General features: G+C 34.3%; 2 protein-coding genes and 1 non-coding gene across 3 annotated transcripts; 2 read left to right on the top strand and 1 right to left on the bottom strand.

Moving 5' to 3' along the window:
- The first annotated feature begins 4610 nt into the window (after positions 1–4610).
- LOC110024255 (cation/calcium exchanger 1-like) lies at positions 4611–6711 on the top strand. The gene has a single exon (XM_020724119.1). The coding sequence runs from the start codon at positions 4791–4793 to the stop codon at positions 6537–6539; it is 1749 nt and encodes a 582-aa protein (XP_020579778.1). The 5' UTR covers positions 4611–4790; the 3' UTR covers positions 6540–6711.
- A 2199-nt stretch (positions 6712–8910) lies between these two features.
- On the bottom strand, positions 8911–8995 carry TRNAY-GUA. The gene is given in 2 exon segments: positions 8911–8946; positions 8959–8995. It is a non-coding gene; the product is annotated as a tRNA-Tyr (tRNA).
- Positions 8996–13949: 4954 nt separating this feature from the next.
- Positions 13950–15893, top strand: LOC110024319 (cation/calcium exchanger 1-like). Its single transcript, XM_020724214.1, has one exon. The coding sequence runs from the start codon at positions 14218–14220 to the stop codon at positions 15859–15861; it is 1644 nt and encodes a 547-aa protein (XP_020579873.1). The 5' UTR covers positions 13950–14217; the 3' UTR covers positions 15862–15893.
- Positions 15894–19793: the final 3900 nt, after the last annotated feature.

The following is a 19793-nucleotide window of genomic DNA, read 5'->3' as shown; positions in this document are numbered from 1 at the left end:
ATAGTCTATGTTTCGTTCCCGGATATTGATTTAAGGTATCTCCACCCAATCTTGTTTGGGCGGACATTCTTGACTTATCATTGCGAGGTTTATCGCACGTAGATTTTCAACTTTTTACTTTTTCTCTTATTTGTCTTTTTATCGCATGTCTCTTTTTATTTGGTTCCTCTCCTCTTCAAATCACTGATCAGATTCGAGAGAGATATTTATTCGAATAAGAGAAGTATACGATGATCGACAAGTTAAAGGCTCTTTTTAAAATAAAAAAGAAAAAAATGACAAAAAATAACGTAAAAACTTTTGATGTTGTTACATGTTGTTCTCTCTCTTCTGAGTGTGTTTAATCTTTGTACCTTGTTAAGAAGATAATCAGTTGCTCTACTGCCACGAATTTTCTTGTACGCATCATTCTTATTCCCTCAAAAGATGAAAATTTTCAATTAATTTCAAATGCTTGTTATGTGCGTAAAATGAATAACAAACTTTTGAGTTTGGGTCAATTCTTAGAGAAAGGCTATTTTATTGCCATTGATGATTGTCAAGGTGAAAAATGTCAAAAATAGATTGTTTTCTATTAGTATTTAAATGATGCTACAAATTGTCTCAGGACATGTTAAAATAATGCATTTTGGCTTTGGAATCTTCATTTTAGGCATCTCAATTTTAGAAAACTAGAGTTGCTATCAAATATGGGAATTGTAAGAGGTTTAACTACATCATTCAAAGTGCTTAACTTTGTGAACGATGTTTAATTAGAAAGTGATTCAAAAATGCTTTCAAAGAAGTCAAATTCAAGAGCTCAGAAGCCACTCGAATTAAGGCATATAGATGTGTGAAAACCAATCAATTCTTAACTCACTGGGTAAAAGCAATTTTTCCTGCTTTGCATTTGATGGTTTTTTAATAAAATCATGTGTGTTTTTAGAAGTAAAAATCTGCAATCTTTAAAGCATTAAAAAATTTCAAATTCTTGCTGGAGAAGGAAAGCTCTCCAAATCAAATCCGTGAGATTTGATTGATAAGAGTTCACTTCAAAAGAATCTCAACAAACTATTGAAGTGCCTAAACCCCAACTACTTCATCAACTAAAAACGATCATGGAAATTCACCACAATGTTTTGTGTAGAAGATTCCTTTAAGGTCTCTATAAAATAATTGATAGCTTGATCTTGCACTATTTTATCTTTTTTTCGGTTGTTAGCAGGTCAATTTCCAAGAATTTGTGCAAGAAATAGAGAAATATAATGATTCAAGAAACTATGATCATCAATATAAAATTTGTTGCTAAAGGCTATATAATCAAGAGCTGGACTTGACTATTATGAGATATTTGTTTGTATTGCGTCATTAGAAACTATTAGATTGATCATTTTGTTGATAAATAAAAAAATAAGAGAAATATATTTCAAATGAATATTAAGTCTACCTTCCTTATTGTAGTCCTTTAAGGATAAGCCAAAATTTGATTAACCATAAGATCTTTAATTCAATGGGCAATTAGATAGATGTAAAAGTTGAAGAAAGGCCTTTATGAGTTGAAGCAATCACTAAGAGCATGGACTAGTAGAAATTGTGAGTACTTCCTAGTGAGTGGATTCACCAAACCTCTTTATGTCTTGCTCTTTATGTCAAAGTTTAAGATGGAGATATGTTAATATTTTCTCTATACTTAGATTATTTGATCTTCATCAAGAACAATTCAAACATATTCAAATAATTTAAGAAAGAAAACATGGCTAATAGCTAGCTCATGATCTTGGCATTGGCATTAAAGCTAAAAAAATTAAATTTGTGACATAGGAAGGTTATGCTAGGGAGATTCTCAAGTACTTTAAAATAGATAGTTGTAAACATATATTCACACCAATGAAATGCAAGGTTAATTTCAATATATAAGGAAGGATAAAGTTTAGATCTACACTTTTCAAAAGCTAGTTGAGAGTTTGTGGTACTTGGCATATGTAAGAAATGATTTCCATACTGTCTGACTCAATAGTCATTACAAAGAACATCCAACAATTACCTATTTTATGATTGCTAAAAGAATTCTTCACTATCTCAAAGGTGCAATAAACTTTGATTTACTTCATTTATTTTCTAAGGGTTTTAGTTATGTTGGATATAGCGATAGTGATAGAGATATAGATATAGATGACCGAAAAGAGCATGTTAGCTTAATTTTTTTTTCCATGGGAGAGGCTGCCTTCATCTAGCGTCGTAGAAATATCCAATTGTAGCAATCTCAAATTGTAGAGTTGTATGCATAGGTATACATTATGTTTTTTCCATTCAATTTGACTGTAAAATTTGTTGAAAGAATTAAATGTTGCAAGATCCAACCAAAACTTGTATATGCAGCAAGGGAACAATACCTTTGGCCAATAATGTCGTGCTTCATGATCAAAGCAAGCATATTCATCACAAGAAAGGAGGTATAGTTAAAATTTGTGAGATCACAACATCAAGTTGCCTATAATTTTATAAATCCACGCAAATATGAAGATTTTCTATGAATAAGAAATTTGTTTGGTATCGTAAAACAAGTTTAAGAGAGTGTAAAAAAGTAAACTTATTAATAATTTAAATGTGAGGTAATGGCATATGATAAGTGTGTATGGGTAAATTTGATTGTTGAAGAATGAATAATTGAGATTGCTTTAATAGATGAATAATATTTGGTGTGATTAAATTTTCAATATACATACATACATACATACGTGCGTGTGTGTGTGTGCCGCTTATCCCGGTCTGTTAGTTGGCATCCACGGTATAGAATCAGGGGTTCAGATCTCCTCTGACACAATTGGCCTTAAGGAGGTGGTAGTCGAATTGTTAGACGTATTATGGGTGGCTGGAGGATCGTATAATAGCCTCTGCCCATTACTTTCTCTTTTAACTATATATATATAATCAAGTGAAAAGCATAGCTTCTAAGATATATGAAGAGGAATAGAAGCAAAACTTTGAAAAGAATTTATTGTGCGTGAGTTTGAGTATTTTATTTTGTATGGAATTGGGAGTTGAAGTTTATGAGAAATTGGATTTGTGTGATAAAATTTCAAACTCTACAATTTATCGTAGTAGTAATGAATATATATCTTCCATCTTAGGCTATGATTGTGGAATTTAAAAAATGAGTTGAAGGTTCGCTGCTAAGATACTCAAATTGGAATTCTTTAGTTAAGCCAAATGTAATGCTGATGAAATGTCCAAGTCCATTAAGAAGATTGTTGCAAAGTTTTAAGAAAACCTTCAAATTTATCGTACGCTAACGGAATTTATTCATAACATCAAGACAAAATGAAAGTTCTGCAACCATCCTTAAACCAATATCTCATTACTTAGTTCACGTGGTGGGTTTTCTCAAGTTTCTCACATCAACTCCTTTTATACGTAATCCAAACTAGCAATGTCTTTGGTTCTTGGCTGCTTCAGCAGTTCATCATAAAGTTGGAGTATGCTGTACATAGACAAATCAATGTCAATGGACTCCATTGGACATTTATTTTTTGTAGCCAATGATTACGTGTGAAATATAAGGCTAGATATGCATGAGCCTCTACAAATATACAATAATTTCCTTGTTTTACATTTGATATTAATAATTTTATTTCATTCTCGTGCATCCCAATCAGTATTGATACTTATCTGTAAACTTCATATATTACTGTCGGCTACATTTTTAAATCTTCAAGTATGAGAGGCTTCTTTTATGTAGGAATTTTTATTGTTGCACCAAGATTTAACATTTATAGAATATTGTTGAGAATTAATATCTACATTTATTATCTAAAAATATAAATTAGATTCATAAAAAAAAAATCTTTATAATATAGAGGTAGATATATATTTTGCGTCAAGGGAGGCTCATAAATTACATATACATGTGAATAAACTCATTTTAGTTTCATAAAGCTACTTAGCTTGTTTGAGTTACTTCTAGGAAGCAAATGCCAAAACGAGCTAACAATCCCCCCCTGTATATTAATAGCGAGCAACCTTCTCATTTCCCAAACATTAATCTTTCTTTCGAGCTTAGTATTATTATAATTAGTATTATGGCTTTCATTGATTTGAGCTTTATATAACTAAATCCATAATTATCGAGATTGTTATGTAGAAATCCATGCACCGTACAATTGATTCCCTAGTTGTGTATATTGTGAATTGTGTGATTTGTCTTGTTGTTCGTACACTTATTCTGGTTTTATTTCATATTGTAATTCCACCAAGCTTCCTTTTGCATGTCCTTCCAAAAACTAATCCCCAATGTTAACGTTTTAAAAAAAAAATTTATAAGGTTACAACTTAACACCTCATGTAACATGCATGCATTTCTCCATTCTGCTACATTTACACAAACACACAACAACAAATGACATCAATGGCCTTTCACAACCTTTGTGGGCTAATCTTTGAGCCACTTCTTACTGCTCATCCAATATGTTTGAAACCAAGTAGCTGATCTCTGTCACTGTCCTAGCGTCCTTATAAAAGCCATGGAATCCAAAGTAAAACAACTAAAGCATGCATCTCACTAAGTGTAAAACCACCTCTATCTTTTAACTAGCAACTCTTCTAATTGCTAATAGTAATCAGTATCTCGCTTCTCTATGTCTCTCTCTCTTTTACTCGTGCACACACTTTGCACACTTAGCTTACAGAAGTATGATTACATGAAACCAAATCTTTTCACAAGAGCCATAACCCTAGAGAGAGGGCCAATTCCACTGCATGTTTACTTCATCTTCCTCTTTTGCCAATTAGTTTTTTGAGACTGGCTTCTACCAATGGCTTTTGCTCTTTACAAAAACTTCAAATCCATCATAAACACCACTTTCCTCCTGCTCCTATGCTTCTTCTTCACCTCCCACATTCGATCTCCCACCACCTTCATTCCTCTCTCGTCAACCAGCCATGGGTTAACACCAAGAGGTGCTGGTTGCTTTGGCCTTCAAAAGCTAAAGGACTCTCATTCAAGATGCCTTTATCTCAAAACACACCACCCCTGCATCACTCAAGGCTATTTGAACTATCTCCATATCTTCTACTGCTCGTGTGGGAGGTATCCTGCAATAGGCTACTCACTTTTAGCTTTATGGCTACTAGTCCTATTCTATCTCTTGGGCAATACTGCCTCTCATTACTTTTGTTCCTCAGTGGAGAACCTCTCGAGAGTCCTTCACCTATCTCCCACCATCGCCGGAGTCACCCTCCTCTCCTTGGGAAATGGCTCACCTGATGTATTTGCAAGCATTGTGTCATTTCGCTCGGGCTCCGGTGAGGTTGGATTAAGTAGCGTGCTTGGTGGTGCCTTCTTTGTGTCGTGTGTCGTAGTTGGTGTCATCAACCTTTGTAGGCCTTCTTCCATCAAAAGCATTGGAGGGGGTGGAGTCTCTCCATCTGTCACCACTACTGCAACTGTTGCTGCTACTATTTGTATTGATCGAGCTAGTTTTCTTCGTGATGTGTGTTTTTTTATCTTTGTCCTCTCTTCCCTCCTCACTATCCTCATCGTTGGCAAGGTGACCATATGGGGTTCCATGGCCTTCACCTCTCTCTACTTTGTCTACGTCTCCATCGTCTCTGCCACACATTTCTGTCGTGAGAAATATGATAGTCTTGTCATTCCCATCCTCGACACTGAGGAGCTCAATGAGCCAATTTCTGCCACCAAGGAAAATAACTCTTCCTCCTCTGATCATAACCCACCCGAGAACCCATCCAATTTTCTTCAGCTATGGATCCTTACCTCACACTATCTTAGTTGGCTTCTCTACTTCATTGAGCTCCCCCTCTATCTCCCCAGAAGATTAACCATACCGGATGTATCCGAGGAGCGATGGTCAAGGCCCTTTGCGGTGGCCTCTGCTGGCTTGGCACCAATATTCCTTGCTACTTTATGGAATTCAAAGAGAGGAGGAATGAGCTCGAAGGAGGGGCTCACCATATGTCTCTATAGTGGCTTGATAGGGTTGGTCATGGGTTTGATGGCCTTGCACACAACCATGAAGGACAATCCACCAAGGAAATGCTTGTTCCCATGGCTTGCAGGAGGTTTCTTGATGAGTGTTCTTTGGACTTATGTCATTGCTGAAGAGCTTGTGGGGTTGTTAGTTTCCTTGGGTTACATATTCGGGATAAGCCCTTCCATTTTAGGGTTTACTGTTCTTGCGTGGGGAAACTCCATTGGGGATTTGATAGCGAATGTGGCGATGGCAATGAATGGGGGCCAAGATGGGGCCCAAATTGCGATATCCGGGTGCTATGCTGGCCCAATATTCAACACATTGGCCGGTCTCGGGTTGTCGCTGGTGGTGTCGGCTTGGGCCGTGCATCCCGACCCATTTGTAATACCTGTGGCCCCCGCATTGTTTGAGATTCTAGGCTTTATGATTGGGGGTTTATTGTGGGCTTTGGTCATCTTGCCAAAGAAGGAGATGAAGCTGGATAGGGTTTTGGGGATTGGGCTATTGGCCATCTATTTGGGTTTCTTGTCTTTGAGGCTATCTCAAAGCTTGGGGCTTATCCAGTTTTGACAGAGGGTCTGTTTTGTAATTTAACTTAATTTGTTGTAATAGTTGAAGGGAATTTTAAGATGTGATCTTCTTTTTAATGCTTTAGTTAGCATGCTAGCATTTTAGAATTCATTTCTCAAGATGTTCAATGAAGTGTACTCATACTTCATGATGTAGCCTTTCTTAGATTATGCAATGTGAATGCTACTATTAATTAGCGCTGAGAGTTTTGATATATATTATTATTTATTGATATGTTTTGACTTATACATTCAGATTCATGACATAAATGTGATAGCAATCTAAATTAGACAAGTGGTCTAAACTTAGAAAATTAAGATGCCAAACACAAGGACAAAAAATACAGCATTTACATCAACACCCCATAATTTTTATTTATTTACATATCTAACATCCAAACACTCATGTTTACATCTTTACCACTCAAATATTTAACATCGCATCAAAAATATAAACATCACTATCTTTTAAAAAACGAAATATAATCTTTTAAATGTTCTACATAAGAATTGCATGGTATGTATGTAAATTTCTTAATTAAAATTCATGAGCTAAGCTTTTTGTCTGAACATCTTTTGGTAACTTTTTGTGGTTAGTTTGCTCAGATATCATATTTAAGGTGTGTGTGCTTGTTTTAATATTGTGTAATTATGACTCTAATATAGACATTGAATCTGTAATAGGGATAAAGTATTAAATGTATGATTGCGATGGTCAATTTAACTCTGTTGCTACTCTTAACCAAATCAACTTGTGTTGATATGAGATCAACTCGCCCAAAGAGCTGAATTTGCCTCACGAGAACTCCGATGAGATCAATTCTCCTAAGAAGATCAACTTTCGCTATCTTCAATTTAGCTTGACAAGGGCGTTACCGAGGTGAATTGTTGTAGATGAAGAGAAATAATAATCAATACAAAAAGTTATGCGTATGTTTGGGGTAGCTGCAACTTATTGAATAATCTGTTGATAAGCTAGGTGCATGACTTTTACAAATTTTTATTTTTTTTAGAAAAGCCAGATCGCTGCCAGAAAGCTACCACTACGCCTAAATAGGTGCAGTGTGAAAATGTTGTTTTTAGCATTTTCAAAACGCATAAGCTGCCAAAACGCAATTTTCCTAAAAATACCAGGTGTGTTTTGTAAACGAAATCACACTAAATAAGCTGCCCCAAACTGGGCCTAAATGTAGTACTCACTGCAATATCAAAATTTTAGTGAGATTAGTATGCTATAAATATTTTATTTGTAGCATATAAATCAGTTACTCTATCAATATGGGTGATCATTGTAATTGCATATCTAGAGATTAAAAGATTTATTTTTTCTCTCATTTTTCTTTTTATTCTGGCTACTTATTTGGTGGAGTGGTTTCACGGACAAATGAGAATCAGATATATGTAAATATGTTTAATGTTTGGTCATGTTGAACAAATGACATGTACTCTCAGCATTGTTTAAATTATTCATTATAAATATTGATTATATGTAAATTCATTGATTGATGTTAATAATCTAATATAGTATGTTTGTATGCACCTGATTGATCGATGAGGTTTATTTTAATTTGGTGTTGGATGGGGACGCTGAAATATTCTGTCATATAAATTAAAAAAAGTATTTATGCTCGTTTATCTACATCTTCTTTTTAAGCCGCTCATTTATTTTGAGATTCGTGCTAATAAATTTTTATACGTACAATATATATATATATATATATATATATATATATAATTTATTTATTTATATTCTTATATAACTATTAATGTCATATTTAGGCATATGCATGAATGAAACAAAGGAATGATTTCATTTGATTTAATGTTATTTTTTATTAATAGTTTAAAGTCATCAATCAGACACATCGAGTTAATAATAGTTTATTTAGAAGAATAAAGCTTTTTATCATTTGATATTTAATTAAAAAGTTCAGAAAAGTATATAGAATGTCAGAAATATATATGTGTTGATAATTATAATTTATAAAGTAAACTACATTTAATATTTATTTTGGTAATTAGTGAAAAGATGTTTTATGCATAGCTTCTCAGTTTTTTTGCAATAGCTGTGCTGTCCCAAGAAGCTGCTGCGGGCTAGATAATTGTCTGTTTGATACAGCTGTGTGAAACCAGCTATCAGGCAGTCTTAACATTTTAATTTATGTCATGGATATTTTGTTCATGTGTCTATTTAGAGCTTCAAATGAATTGATTCTCAATTTTATTATTATAATAAAATTTATTTTTACTGAAATTCTGGAAATGGGAGTAATATTAAAAATAAAATAAAATCTTCGTTTTATTTTTTTTATAAAATTCTGTAAAAGGAATAATTAAATAAAGCATTTTTAATTCAATTATTTTAAAAAAAATCCGACCTGCCGGATTCGAACCAGCGACCTAAGGATATCTGTTCCAAACTACAGTCCTCCGCTCTACCAACTGAGCTAAGGTCGGTTTTCACATTTTCTGAATTTTTATTTATATAACTCTATGTAATTTACCTGAAATTGCTTTAAATGTCAGTTTAATTGCATAAAAATTAATAATTAACTTAAAAGTGAATTTAATTCTAAATTTAACCGTTGGTAAAATTATGTTAAAAATTAATGATTAGAGTATTACCATTTATACTTAAGTGTTGCTTGATTTGAAGGACTTTGGGCATAAAATATTGCTAATGTAAGAATTCTAAAAAATTAGGCTTTTGGTTCATAAAAATAGATTCAAAAAACAATTTAGATGAATTTACGAGCTACACGCTAGTTTTTCAAAACAGGATTATTTTGGCCAATATTCGAATACATTGCAAGTCGTTGTCGCTCCCTACTGTCTTTGTCTTTGTCTTTGTCAACTACTGCTATCCTTATCACCATTATTGGTCGGGCTATTTAGTGAGATGTGATTTCTAATTTATTTATGGGATGTTTTAATAGGACTCTATCATTCAAAAGGTTGTGATTTCTAAAATATTTTGGTAGGACACCATTATTGTAGCGTGCTGGAGTTACAACGACTGACAATTATTTGTTAAACCCGACTTATATTGAATCATATCTATTACTAACCTTTCTTTTCGTCATGTTCACTTTTTCTTGACTTGATCTCATCAAATTGTTTGTTTTTAATGCATACAACTTCGAACATAATATAAATCACCTTCATCTAATACTTATTAACACTCTAGTTATGGGAGCATAAATGTTTTTTTTTTTTTTTTAATTATTGTTAAGATAGCTATGTTGCTGAAATAATATGATAATAAAAATTGAGTCATGGTAGGAGGTGAAGGTCAGTTGTAATCATGCTCTCACATAATTCCTTTGAAGTGTAAGGACCATTGGGTGTAATAAACCTCTATTCAAAATAATGAAATAAAAGGTAGGCCAATCTCAAGCATGATACATATCATTAAAAAAGAAATGGATATTATTTCGCTCTTAAACTGACATTTTGTTTCGTATATAATTTAAAGCCCGTGTTGCTTCAAGTCCAAATCATAATTCTTTTTCCACGTGGATTTGAAAGTCGGTATTGTTGTTCATATGTTTGGGTAACCAACGTGTTACAGCTTCTCTTTTTAAGGGCAGAATTATCATTTTTCTTGAGTGCGTACATATGATTTATTGAGAATTATGTCATTATTTTTTTTCAATGGTTTTAGTTTTATTTACTTTAAGTATTTGGTAAGAAATTATTGGTGGATAAAAGTTTACTAAATTGTTTAATTTGTTAAATAAAATATCAAATTATATTTTCTAATATAAAATCTTATTTTGATATGGAGTAAATAATGCCAAGGCAGATGCAATATATACTTTAAAATAAAATAGGAATTTTATTTTTAATGTGTACTTCAATAAAGGTAAGAAAATTTAGGGGCATTAGAAGGCATACCACTCAATTTTTATATATTTAAATATCTAGTAGATGAACCCTATTATTATTATTTTATTTTATTTTTATTTTTTCATATTTATATCAAATAAATATTTTTATTAAATAAAAAAAAATCACTGTTTTAACTTTTAAAATGCGATATACACATTTTCATGCATAGATAAGATGACATATACGTAAAAATTGAAATTTATGTGGTGGACATATAAATGCACATGATTTAAATGGCATGTATTTAAATAATCTGAATATTTATGCACATTGAATATTTGATATTATGTGGCTATGAATGCATGAAAATTTATGAAGCAACCAAAACAATCATGTACCATATTCCCCATTAATAATTCAATGTTTGCCAAACCAATAATGTACATATCTTATGAATATGTGGTGCTTGTTCTTTGTAGCCTAACATATGAAATGTACTTACCTATTCAACATGTAAATTTTTATTTTATTTTACATTTATGCCATCCAAATATTTCACATCACATTAAAAAAACATCACTAGAAATGCAAACTTTCATACATAGATATGTAAAAATTGATCTATAAGTGTTAGATATGTAAATAAAGAAGAATTAAGTGCTATCTATGTAAAGTTATGATTCACTTTGAGGTCACAATTGCTTAATTGTAATATAAATCAAAGTTATAAAATAACTAGGAAAATTTACATACATACCACACAACTCTTATATATTTACATATCTAGCGCCTAAAGTTTAATATTTGTGCTCATGATAACCTGTGGATGAGGAAGATGTATTTTACTTCTAAGAAGCTAATAATGATGGGCTTTTTTGTATGTGATGATAAAGTTTTGAGTGCTATAAATGTAAATGTGAAAGTTTTGGTGTTAGAAATGTAAATACATAAGAATTGTGTGGTATATATGTAAATGCCCCAAAAAAGTATTGTATATATCTATATATATATATACATACACTATCATAGTTTTATTGTTTATGCTTTCAGCCTTAATTTAATTTTGAGTTATTGTTCAATTAATTATAAGTTTATACAACGTGTACTTTTCTTATTAGTTATGTATTAAATAAATCATTTTATTATAAATATTAGTATATATTTTTAGTACTTTAGCAAGAATTTATAGAGATTATTGTTATAATATATTTTTACTATGAAGTATATTTGTATTCGTTAATTTCGGTACTTTGTGAAAAATAAGTATGCACATATACAAGCATACATAATGCGTGTATCTCATGTATGTATGATACTTAAGAAATTATTTTGATGTTTGGTGTGTGCTAGAAGATTTGCGGCGATAGAGTAATAAGTATAATATTATAGCATTGCACAAAATCTAGTAGACACTCACGTAATTAAAGTCTTTTACACCATAAGTTTTTATCTTGAAAATCTTAGAAAATGCAAAAACAAACCACGAGGCTTAGCCTAATTGAAATAGTCTTTTATGTAATGGTGAGCACACATACTCATTCTTCTTCTGAGTTAGGGAAGACGAAATTGCAAAATTGATGTACAACAATATTTAAGCAATAACAGTCGTAACAGGTCAAAAAGGTCATAGTCGATTGTCATGAAGGCAATAGTCTGTCGTAAATGTTGTAGATGAAGGAAGTAAAACTAGCTTACCGTAGCTGTTGTAGCTGAAAGTCATGGATTAGTTGGTCATATGGGTCATAAATGGTTACTCCAAGGGCATTGGTTGGCCATAGAGGTCATAATAAGGAGTTGTAGGAGCTGGGATAAAGTATGTAGGCCGTAGAGGCCATAGTTGAGACTTGCATGAGCTGTGAGCCATGTGGGTCGCAGTAGTGATCTGTGAGCCATGCTTATCATAATGATGAATTGTGATAACGTTCGTAGGTGACACAAGTCAGAGTTGAGAGATGAATGAGTTCTAAGTCATATAGGTCATAGTTGGTCACATAAGTCGTAACGGGAAGCTGTATAACTTCCTTAAACAGTCGAAATTCGTAGTTGTATGAGTTGTAAACCACACAGGTCGTAGTTGATCACGTAGGCTATAGTGGTGAATTGTGCTAATGCATGTAAGTTAAAATGGCCAATGTTGAGAACTGCAAAAGATGTGATAAAGTCCGTAAGATGGAGGGGTCGAAGCTAGGAGCTGCATGAATTGTGGACAGTGCAGGCCATGGTTGCCACGTAGGTCATAGTGATGGGCTGTAATGAGAGAGCTTCAGGAGTCTGGAAATAGTTATTGTATCTTGAGAGTCGCAGTGGTAAGTAGTTAGTATGTGTTGTGCTATTACACCATTTTTTGAAGATAATGTTTCACCATATGTGTGGTGCATGTTATTGCATCATATTTAGGATGCACTGATATACTGTCTTTGAGGTGTGTCATTGTCTTATCTTTGGGGAGCATCGTTGCAATACTCTGTAAAAGCGTCTCGTTAATCTGTAACCTAAGCTAAGATTTCGTAGTCCACGTCGTAATTCTATAATAGACTTTGTTGGATGAGCAGGAGGCGGCAAACGGTGGTCGAAGTTGGCGGCGAGCAGTGATCCATGTTGGTTGGCAACTGCCGACGAGTGGTGGTCAACTACGATTGGTGATTGCAGTGGTGGGCGGCATTCGCCGGACCTTCGATGTAAAACATTGGAGCTCAGCTCATTCTCCTCCAATTTTCAGGCTTCCTCCAGTACAAAATCTAGTTCCGCTTTCATGAAAGGGGTAAAACTCTAGTTATAGAGTCTGAGAAGGTATTATTGCAATTAAAAAATTATGTAATTTCATCGGAAGACCTAGAGATGTTACATTAATCAGATAAAATTTTGCAAACATTGAAATTCCTTAACTATGTCAAAATAGAGTATTATTTGGCTTGTTGGTTTCTTCTCATTGAGACACTTGATTTAGTTACAAACTTATAAGATTTGAAATCTGTTTGACATTCTAATTGTACACTAGAAGTAGTCAAAAATATTTTAACTGTTTGATTTAGACTTGATTTGCCTCAAATCTGACCAACTTTAGTGTCACTGTTTTTCTCATCAACCCGATCAATTTGACTATAAATTTGCTGAAATCAAATTTCTAGATGACCGTCTAATTAAAAACTTAACATTCCAAGCTCAAAAAAGTATCTCAAATTGATTACGTAACCAATAATATCGATCATCCCGTACTCTGTTTTTCTATAGACGTGGGTGCACCACATGCATTCTCGACATATTATCTCTCATGAGTCATCAGATCAAAATATCACTCATAAGTGACATATATATATATATATATATATATAGTGATTTATACTTCACATGCTTATAGTACTTAATAGATTATTGCACAACTATTCACCTTAAATGATTTCAGTTGGGTGGTTAGATATGTTTCAAAAAATAAATATTAATTTGCACCGTAAATCCACATTCGCAGTTTGCACTCTGCTTTTGCTATTTTATTATTTTAAAAATTTTTAACCCTCCAAAGCAGCTCCATTTGGCAGCAGCCGGTCTTAGATCCGACACTTGTCCTTCTCACACATCATCCTTCACCACAAGCGTCCAATCCGATCGAACCATCCCCAATTCCTCCCCCTCCGTGTCTCTCTTTCGAATCTCTTCTCCTTGTCCTCTTCCCCACCCACCGCCCAAACCCTAAACAAAAACAACCCGAACGCGGATCAAGACGCGCCACTGTAGAAGCTCAAAGGCGTCGCCTTTCTTCCTTCCCCACGCCTCCTCTCCTCCCCTGCTTTAAATCCCATCCGCCAAAACACCATCTTTTGATCTCTTTCAACACCCATTTCTCCCCTTGAATGGCACTCACTTCTCTCAACAAATCCATTGATGTTCTCGTCAATCTCTGCTTTCTTTTCTCCTTAGCCCTCTTCCTCTTGTTGTTCTTCTTCCTCCCTTTCTCTCGCCCCTCCCCAATTCACGGCTGCGAAACAACTGTATTTTTCAATCTCAGATCCGCTGATTCATCCGACCCTCACGGCTACATCGACTATCTCCACCTCTTCCATTGTGTTTTCGTCAATTCCCCTGCTCTAGCCTTCATCCTTCTCGCTCTATGGCTTCTCGTTCTCCTCTACTTACTCGGAAACACTGCATCTAATTACTTCTGCTCCTCGCTTGAAAGCCTCTCCAATGTCCTGCACCTCTCCCCTACCATCGCCGGCGTTACCTTCCTCTCCCTCGGAAATGGCGCGCCGGATCTCTTTTCCAGCATAGTCTCTTTCGCCGCCGGAGGCGGCAAAAGCGGCGTGGAGATTGGCCTCAGCAGTGTTCTCGGCGGCGCTTTTTTTGTATCCTCCGCCGTCCTCGCAATAATCAGCATCTCCGTCAGCCGCTCATCCCGCCCTGCAATTTCCATCGATCGTGTCAGCTTTATCAGAGATATCTGCTTCCTGATCGTGACTCTCTCCTTCCTTCTCCTAATTCTGATTATCGGACAAATCCGCATCTGGGAAGCAATGTTCTTTGTCTCTCTCTACATCATCTACATTATCATGGTATCAATGAACCACTGCTGCGGTAAAGATTCCGGAGAACTCAGCATGCCATTACTAGAATCCATAGAGGTTCAACAACCGCAGCAGACTGATAAAGAGATCGATTCATATCTCAGCTCTTTCAACTCAGATTCCTCTGTTCCAAATCAAAGCTGGCTCCTTTATCTCATAGAACTACCTCTCTATCTTCCAAGAAGGCTAACAATCCCCGTAATCACAGAAGAAAGATGGTCGAAACCATTCGCAGTAGCTTCCGTGACCCTCTCACCAATTCTTCTGGCAACATTATGGAACTCTCGGGGAACGGAGATGAATTCAGAGCACAGCACCACCGTCCTCCTCTTCGCTTCTTTACTCGGTTTACTTCTCGGCGTCGCAGCAATGGAGTGCACGGCAAATTCCCACCCACCAAAAAGACTCCAGCTTCCATGGCTCTTATCCGGCTTCCTGATGAGTGTTGTCTGGACCTATATAATAGCAGGAGAGCTGGTTTCTCTTCTGGTTTCCATAGGAGAAATACTGGGCGTCAGACCTTCGGTTCTTGGAGTTACAGTACTGGCGTGGGGGAACTCACTGGGAGATCTCGTGGCCGACGTAGCCATGGCCGTTAATGGAGGAGAAAATGGAGCTCAGGTTGCGGTTGCGGGTTGCTACGCAGGTCCAATTTTTAACACGTTGGTTGGATTGGGAATATCGTTTGTTGTTTCCACAGTGAAAGCTTATCCATCGCCATTTGTGATTGTGAGCAAGGATGATTCAGAATTTGTGCTGATTGGGTTTCTGATTGGGGGATTTTTGTGGGCTTTGGTGATGTTGCCCATGAAGGGGATGAAGCTGAGCAGGGCTTTGGGGATCGGTTTGCTGGCCATTTATTGCTGTTTTATATGCATGAGGGTTCTTCAGAGTTTCCAGATTTTGAACTTTGGTGTTTCTCTTAATGTATAGTTTGCTGTTGATGTACAGTTTGTTGTTTCGAAGAAATGAAAAAAAAATTGAATTTTTAGCTATTTGTATCATGAAAATTTTGCTTAGTGGTCATTAATATGAATGATTTGCCTTTTGCTTTGATTTTTCTTTAAGGTCTGAATTAACATTAATCTCAGTGAAAGAATGATTAATTATTGTTATTTACTTAATCCTGATTTGAGCCGAGAGTTAATGGAATCAGCCTTGTGTACGATCAGTTGAAACCTTCAACAGGAAGGAACCATGCGATGCATAACAAAATTGTTTATATAAAGATAAATAAATAAATCATCTATTGTTTGTTAATTCCCTGCAAATCTCTCAGATTTGAAAAAATATTTTAAAATATTAATTATTAAATTGTTATATAGTCATATGAATATGAGATTATCTATGAAGCACATCTAAAAATAGAACCTAAATGAGGGGACAAAGAGAGATAGAAATTGATAAGTTCATCAACAAATTATTATTTGACATGAATCTCAATGCATGACACAGATTGTCTCGATGAACGTTTTTGAGAAAGAAACGCTCAAGTCTCAATAAAAAAATCATTCAGAGCTCTGATTTAACTATAGTCAAATTGAGTGGCTTGCCAAGTCGAACATAATGTTACAAATTAATGGAACAAAATCATGCCCTAATCAAGACGTTAAACTATATTTGAAAGTTTTGCGGACACATTTATAGCGAGCTCAAAGTCGAATTGAGCTTCTCGACAAGAAGAATTCAAATAGCCAAAGATTACTCAATTCTGACATCATTAAGATATTCAAAAGTCCATCAAACAATACATGATAAAAGAAAGTTCTCTTGACCGTCCGATTAAATTGATTCATATTTCAATATTAATTGCACCTAGAACTCAATAAACAAAGCCCCAACCCTCTCATGAGAGGGGTAGAAAGAACTTGAGAATTGAGGAAGAACTTGAAGCTTTGAGAAGGAGCTAAAGTCTAACATCACTTCTGTCATTGTCAATCACCGCTGAACAAAGTCGACCACTGCTTATCGGCTGACATTGATCACTATCAATCACCACCTATTTCTTTTGACAAGTTCTTCCACGCATCAACATTGTAACTTGGAAAATTGCTCTTTCCCACATGTGGGAGAAGGGGTTGTACTTATAATATTTACTTTAAAGTGGATCTCTTCAAGTAAGCCAAGTCCCGCGGTTTTTTCCCATTACGGGTTTTCCACATAAAAGTTTCTGGTGTAACTAATAGTTATTTTCTCTTTTCTAAATATTGTTGAATCTTCACACCATGCTAATACGATAGTATATTAATCTACTGTCATGAATCTTCTAGCACAAATCATAAATGAACAGTTATTGAGAAGATAAACAATGCTGATATTACATATTTTTTCCTTCATTTGGAAAGGGTTTGTACTAGAATATTTTTGATATTTTATATTGTAGGCTTATCTTCTAGCTAACTTATGGCACTACCGGCTAAGCTTATTTGACTTTGTGTCAATGGGATCAACTGGATTGGCTAAGCTTGATTGTCGGTATAGTTTGGTTGTTCATCCAACCTGATTAATTGTCTTCAATACCTAGTGAAGAAGTCTTTAGAGTTTCAACGGGATGGTCGGGATACTTTGTGGAATTAGATATTTCTTTGGGTCTACTCTACTAAGGAATGAGTTATCACATTAGGCTAACTTTTCTGTAATGTCTGGCTCAGACTCTCTTTTGACTCTTTTTCGACCGAATGGCTCTTGGTTGGACATTTGGTCATCTTCTAGTCCATCTCGGAGCTCAGTTGGTTTTGACATAGTTGGGTTGACTCTGTACGACTTTGATTTTTTGGTCAGGTGGGCCTCATAATATCCTAATAGTAGACCAGCCTTCTTCGTATTCCTCTCTTATAGATCTTTTGATCTCTTTAAGATCAGTGCACCTTTTTTAGGTACAATAACATAAAATTTATATATGTCATGGGGATACGTGGTTACTCATATTTGGAGTATAAAGTGAAAGAATCTCATCAATATTATGAATACTTTTTGTTTGAATTTAAATAAAGCAAATATAAAATTATTTTGTTGGAAATCTGCAAAAAAAATGCATTCCATTCAATTCTTAATTATTTACATATCTAGCACCTAAAATTTAGTATTTGCATAAATGCCAACTTATATAAGCATGCAAAATGTATTTCACTTATTAAAAGTTAGAATAATATTATTTTTATGTGATATGAACATATTTCGGAGGTAAAAATGTAAGAAAAAATAAAGTATAGTTTTTAGATATGAAAATACATAAGAATTGGGTGGTATGTATGTAAATGCCCCTTATTATTTATAAATATGCATTTGTTATCTGCCCATGGCCAACCGCCACACAATCATCCAATCATGCCTTAAATGATTTGAAGCATTCGAAATGAAGTTTGATTTGGGCAATTAAAGCCAATCACAATGAATTAGTTCCATGGGGTCCAAATGATGTGTATGCTCGAGACAATAACAAATAAAAATTGTATGGTATTTTTGTAAATTTTCCTTGGAATTATCAATTCATTTAAAGTATGTCTTGACTATGGGAAAATGTTATGTCTAGACAACGATCGTGCGGATGTTGGCGTGAATCGCATCACGCTGTTAAAGGCATGATGTGGTGCGCTCCACATCATCAGTCGATTAGAACTATATTTTTTTACAAAATTAGCATACTCTTATAGCATAAAATTTCCCATATTTTGCATTTTTATCAAATTCCCCCTGATTTGATTGTGACACGTACAAATCAACCATTATAATAGTTCAAAAAATGGCTTGGATGTTAGAATTGTAAATAACAAAATTATGAGAGGTATGCATGTAATTATGCTAAAGTTCTAGCATTGTCTTTCTCTGAGATCTCAAGGATTCTTATAGGTTAAGTGGTGATTATCCTCCCATTAAACATACTGATCATATTCAACATATTATTACAGTAACAACAAGTCAAAAGAAGTCAAATAAATTTTTATTTATGATTGGAAAGGCACGTGAAAATTGCATTTTAATACATGACCAAAAAAAAATTAGAAAAAAAGGCCATCATGACACTTGGCTTTAATTATTGATTTGAAGAAAAAGATTAATTATTTTACGAGTAAACTGTTATTTTACGAGTAAACTGTCAAAACAGTCCCGAGTTATTTACATATGACGTTTTAATCCCAATATTTATAGAAGTAATTGATATGGCATCAATAAATTTATCATTTGACACGAATCCTGAGGTAGTTTTTTAGCAAGGAACGTCCAGAGTTGAACACGTAAGATGTCAGAAACTTAAAAAACTTTTGTAGAGCTTTATTCTATTTCAAATGATGTAGCATGCAAGTAAAATTATAAGTTTTGTTCATACTTAAATTGGATAAGAGGGCATTATTAAATTTAAAATATTGACTTTATTCACAATGTTTATATTATTGTTGAAGTTGAAATTGTCCGGGAGACACTCAAGTAATCGAGCGTCGCAAAGAAAAGAAAAGTAGGGAGAGCACAATAACGAACATAAAAATTGTGTAACATTTATTCACGAAATTAGCTCTCAATCTATAGATCAGGGGGCAGTGAAATTACATCTTTACCCCTAGTTAAATAGGGATTGTTGTATTTTTTATTTTATTTTAATTAGGAGTAATTTGGTCTTTTGACTTTATTTATTGGTATGTCTCAGTTGTATTCTATAAAATAAACTTAAGGCTTATGAGAGATATATGGTGAGAAGTGTAGAAGTTGTAACCCCTAGTCTTTTTCTTTCTCCCATCCGACACCAGTGAAATTTCCATCTCCATAGACGTAGGTGAATTAGTTTAACGCTAAACTACGTAGATCCTATATGCTTAATTGTCATTGTGTGAATTTCTTTGTTTATGCATTGCTTTTGCATAAAAGGGAGT

The sequence above is a fragment of the Phalaenopsis equestris genome, unplaced genomic scaffold (assembly GCF_001263595.1).
Source record: "Phalaenopsis equestris unplaced genomic scaffold, ASM126359v1 Scaffold000251, whole genome shotgun sequence".
In the NCBI taxonomy this organism is placed as follows: domain Eukaryota; kingdom Viridiplantae; phylum Streptophyta; class Magnoliopsida; order Asparagales; family Orchidaceae; genus Phalaenopsis; species Phalaenopsis equestris.
The sequence above is the reverse complement of the archived record's forward strand: the minus strand, read 5'-3'. Positions and strand labels throughout refer to the sequence as shown.

Coding starts and splice junctions, on each gene's coding strand:
- LOC110024255 (XM_020724119.1), top strand. CDS start 4,791: ATGGCTTTTGCTCTTTACAAAAACTTCAAATCCATCATAAACACCACT.
- LOC110024319 (XM_020724214.1), top strand. CDS start 14,218: ATGGCACTCACTTCTCTCAACAAATCCATTGATGTTCTCGTCAATCTC.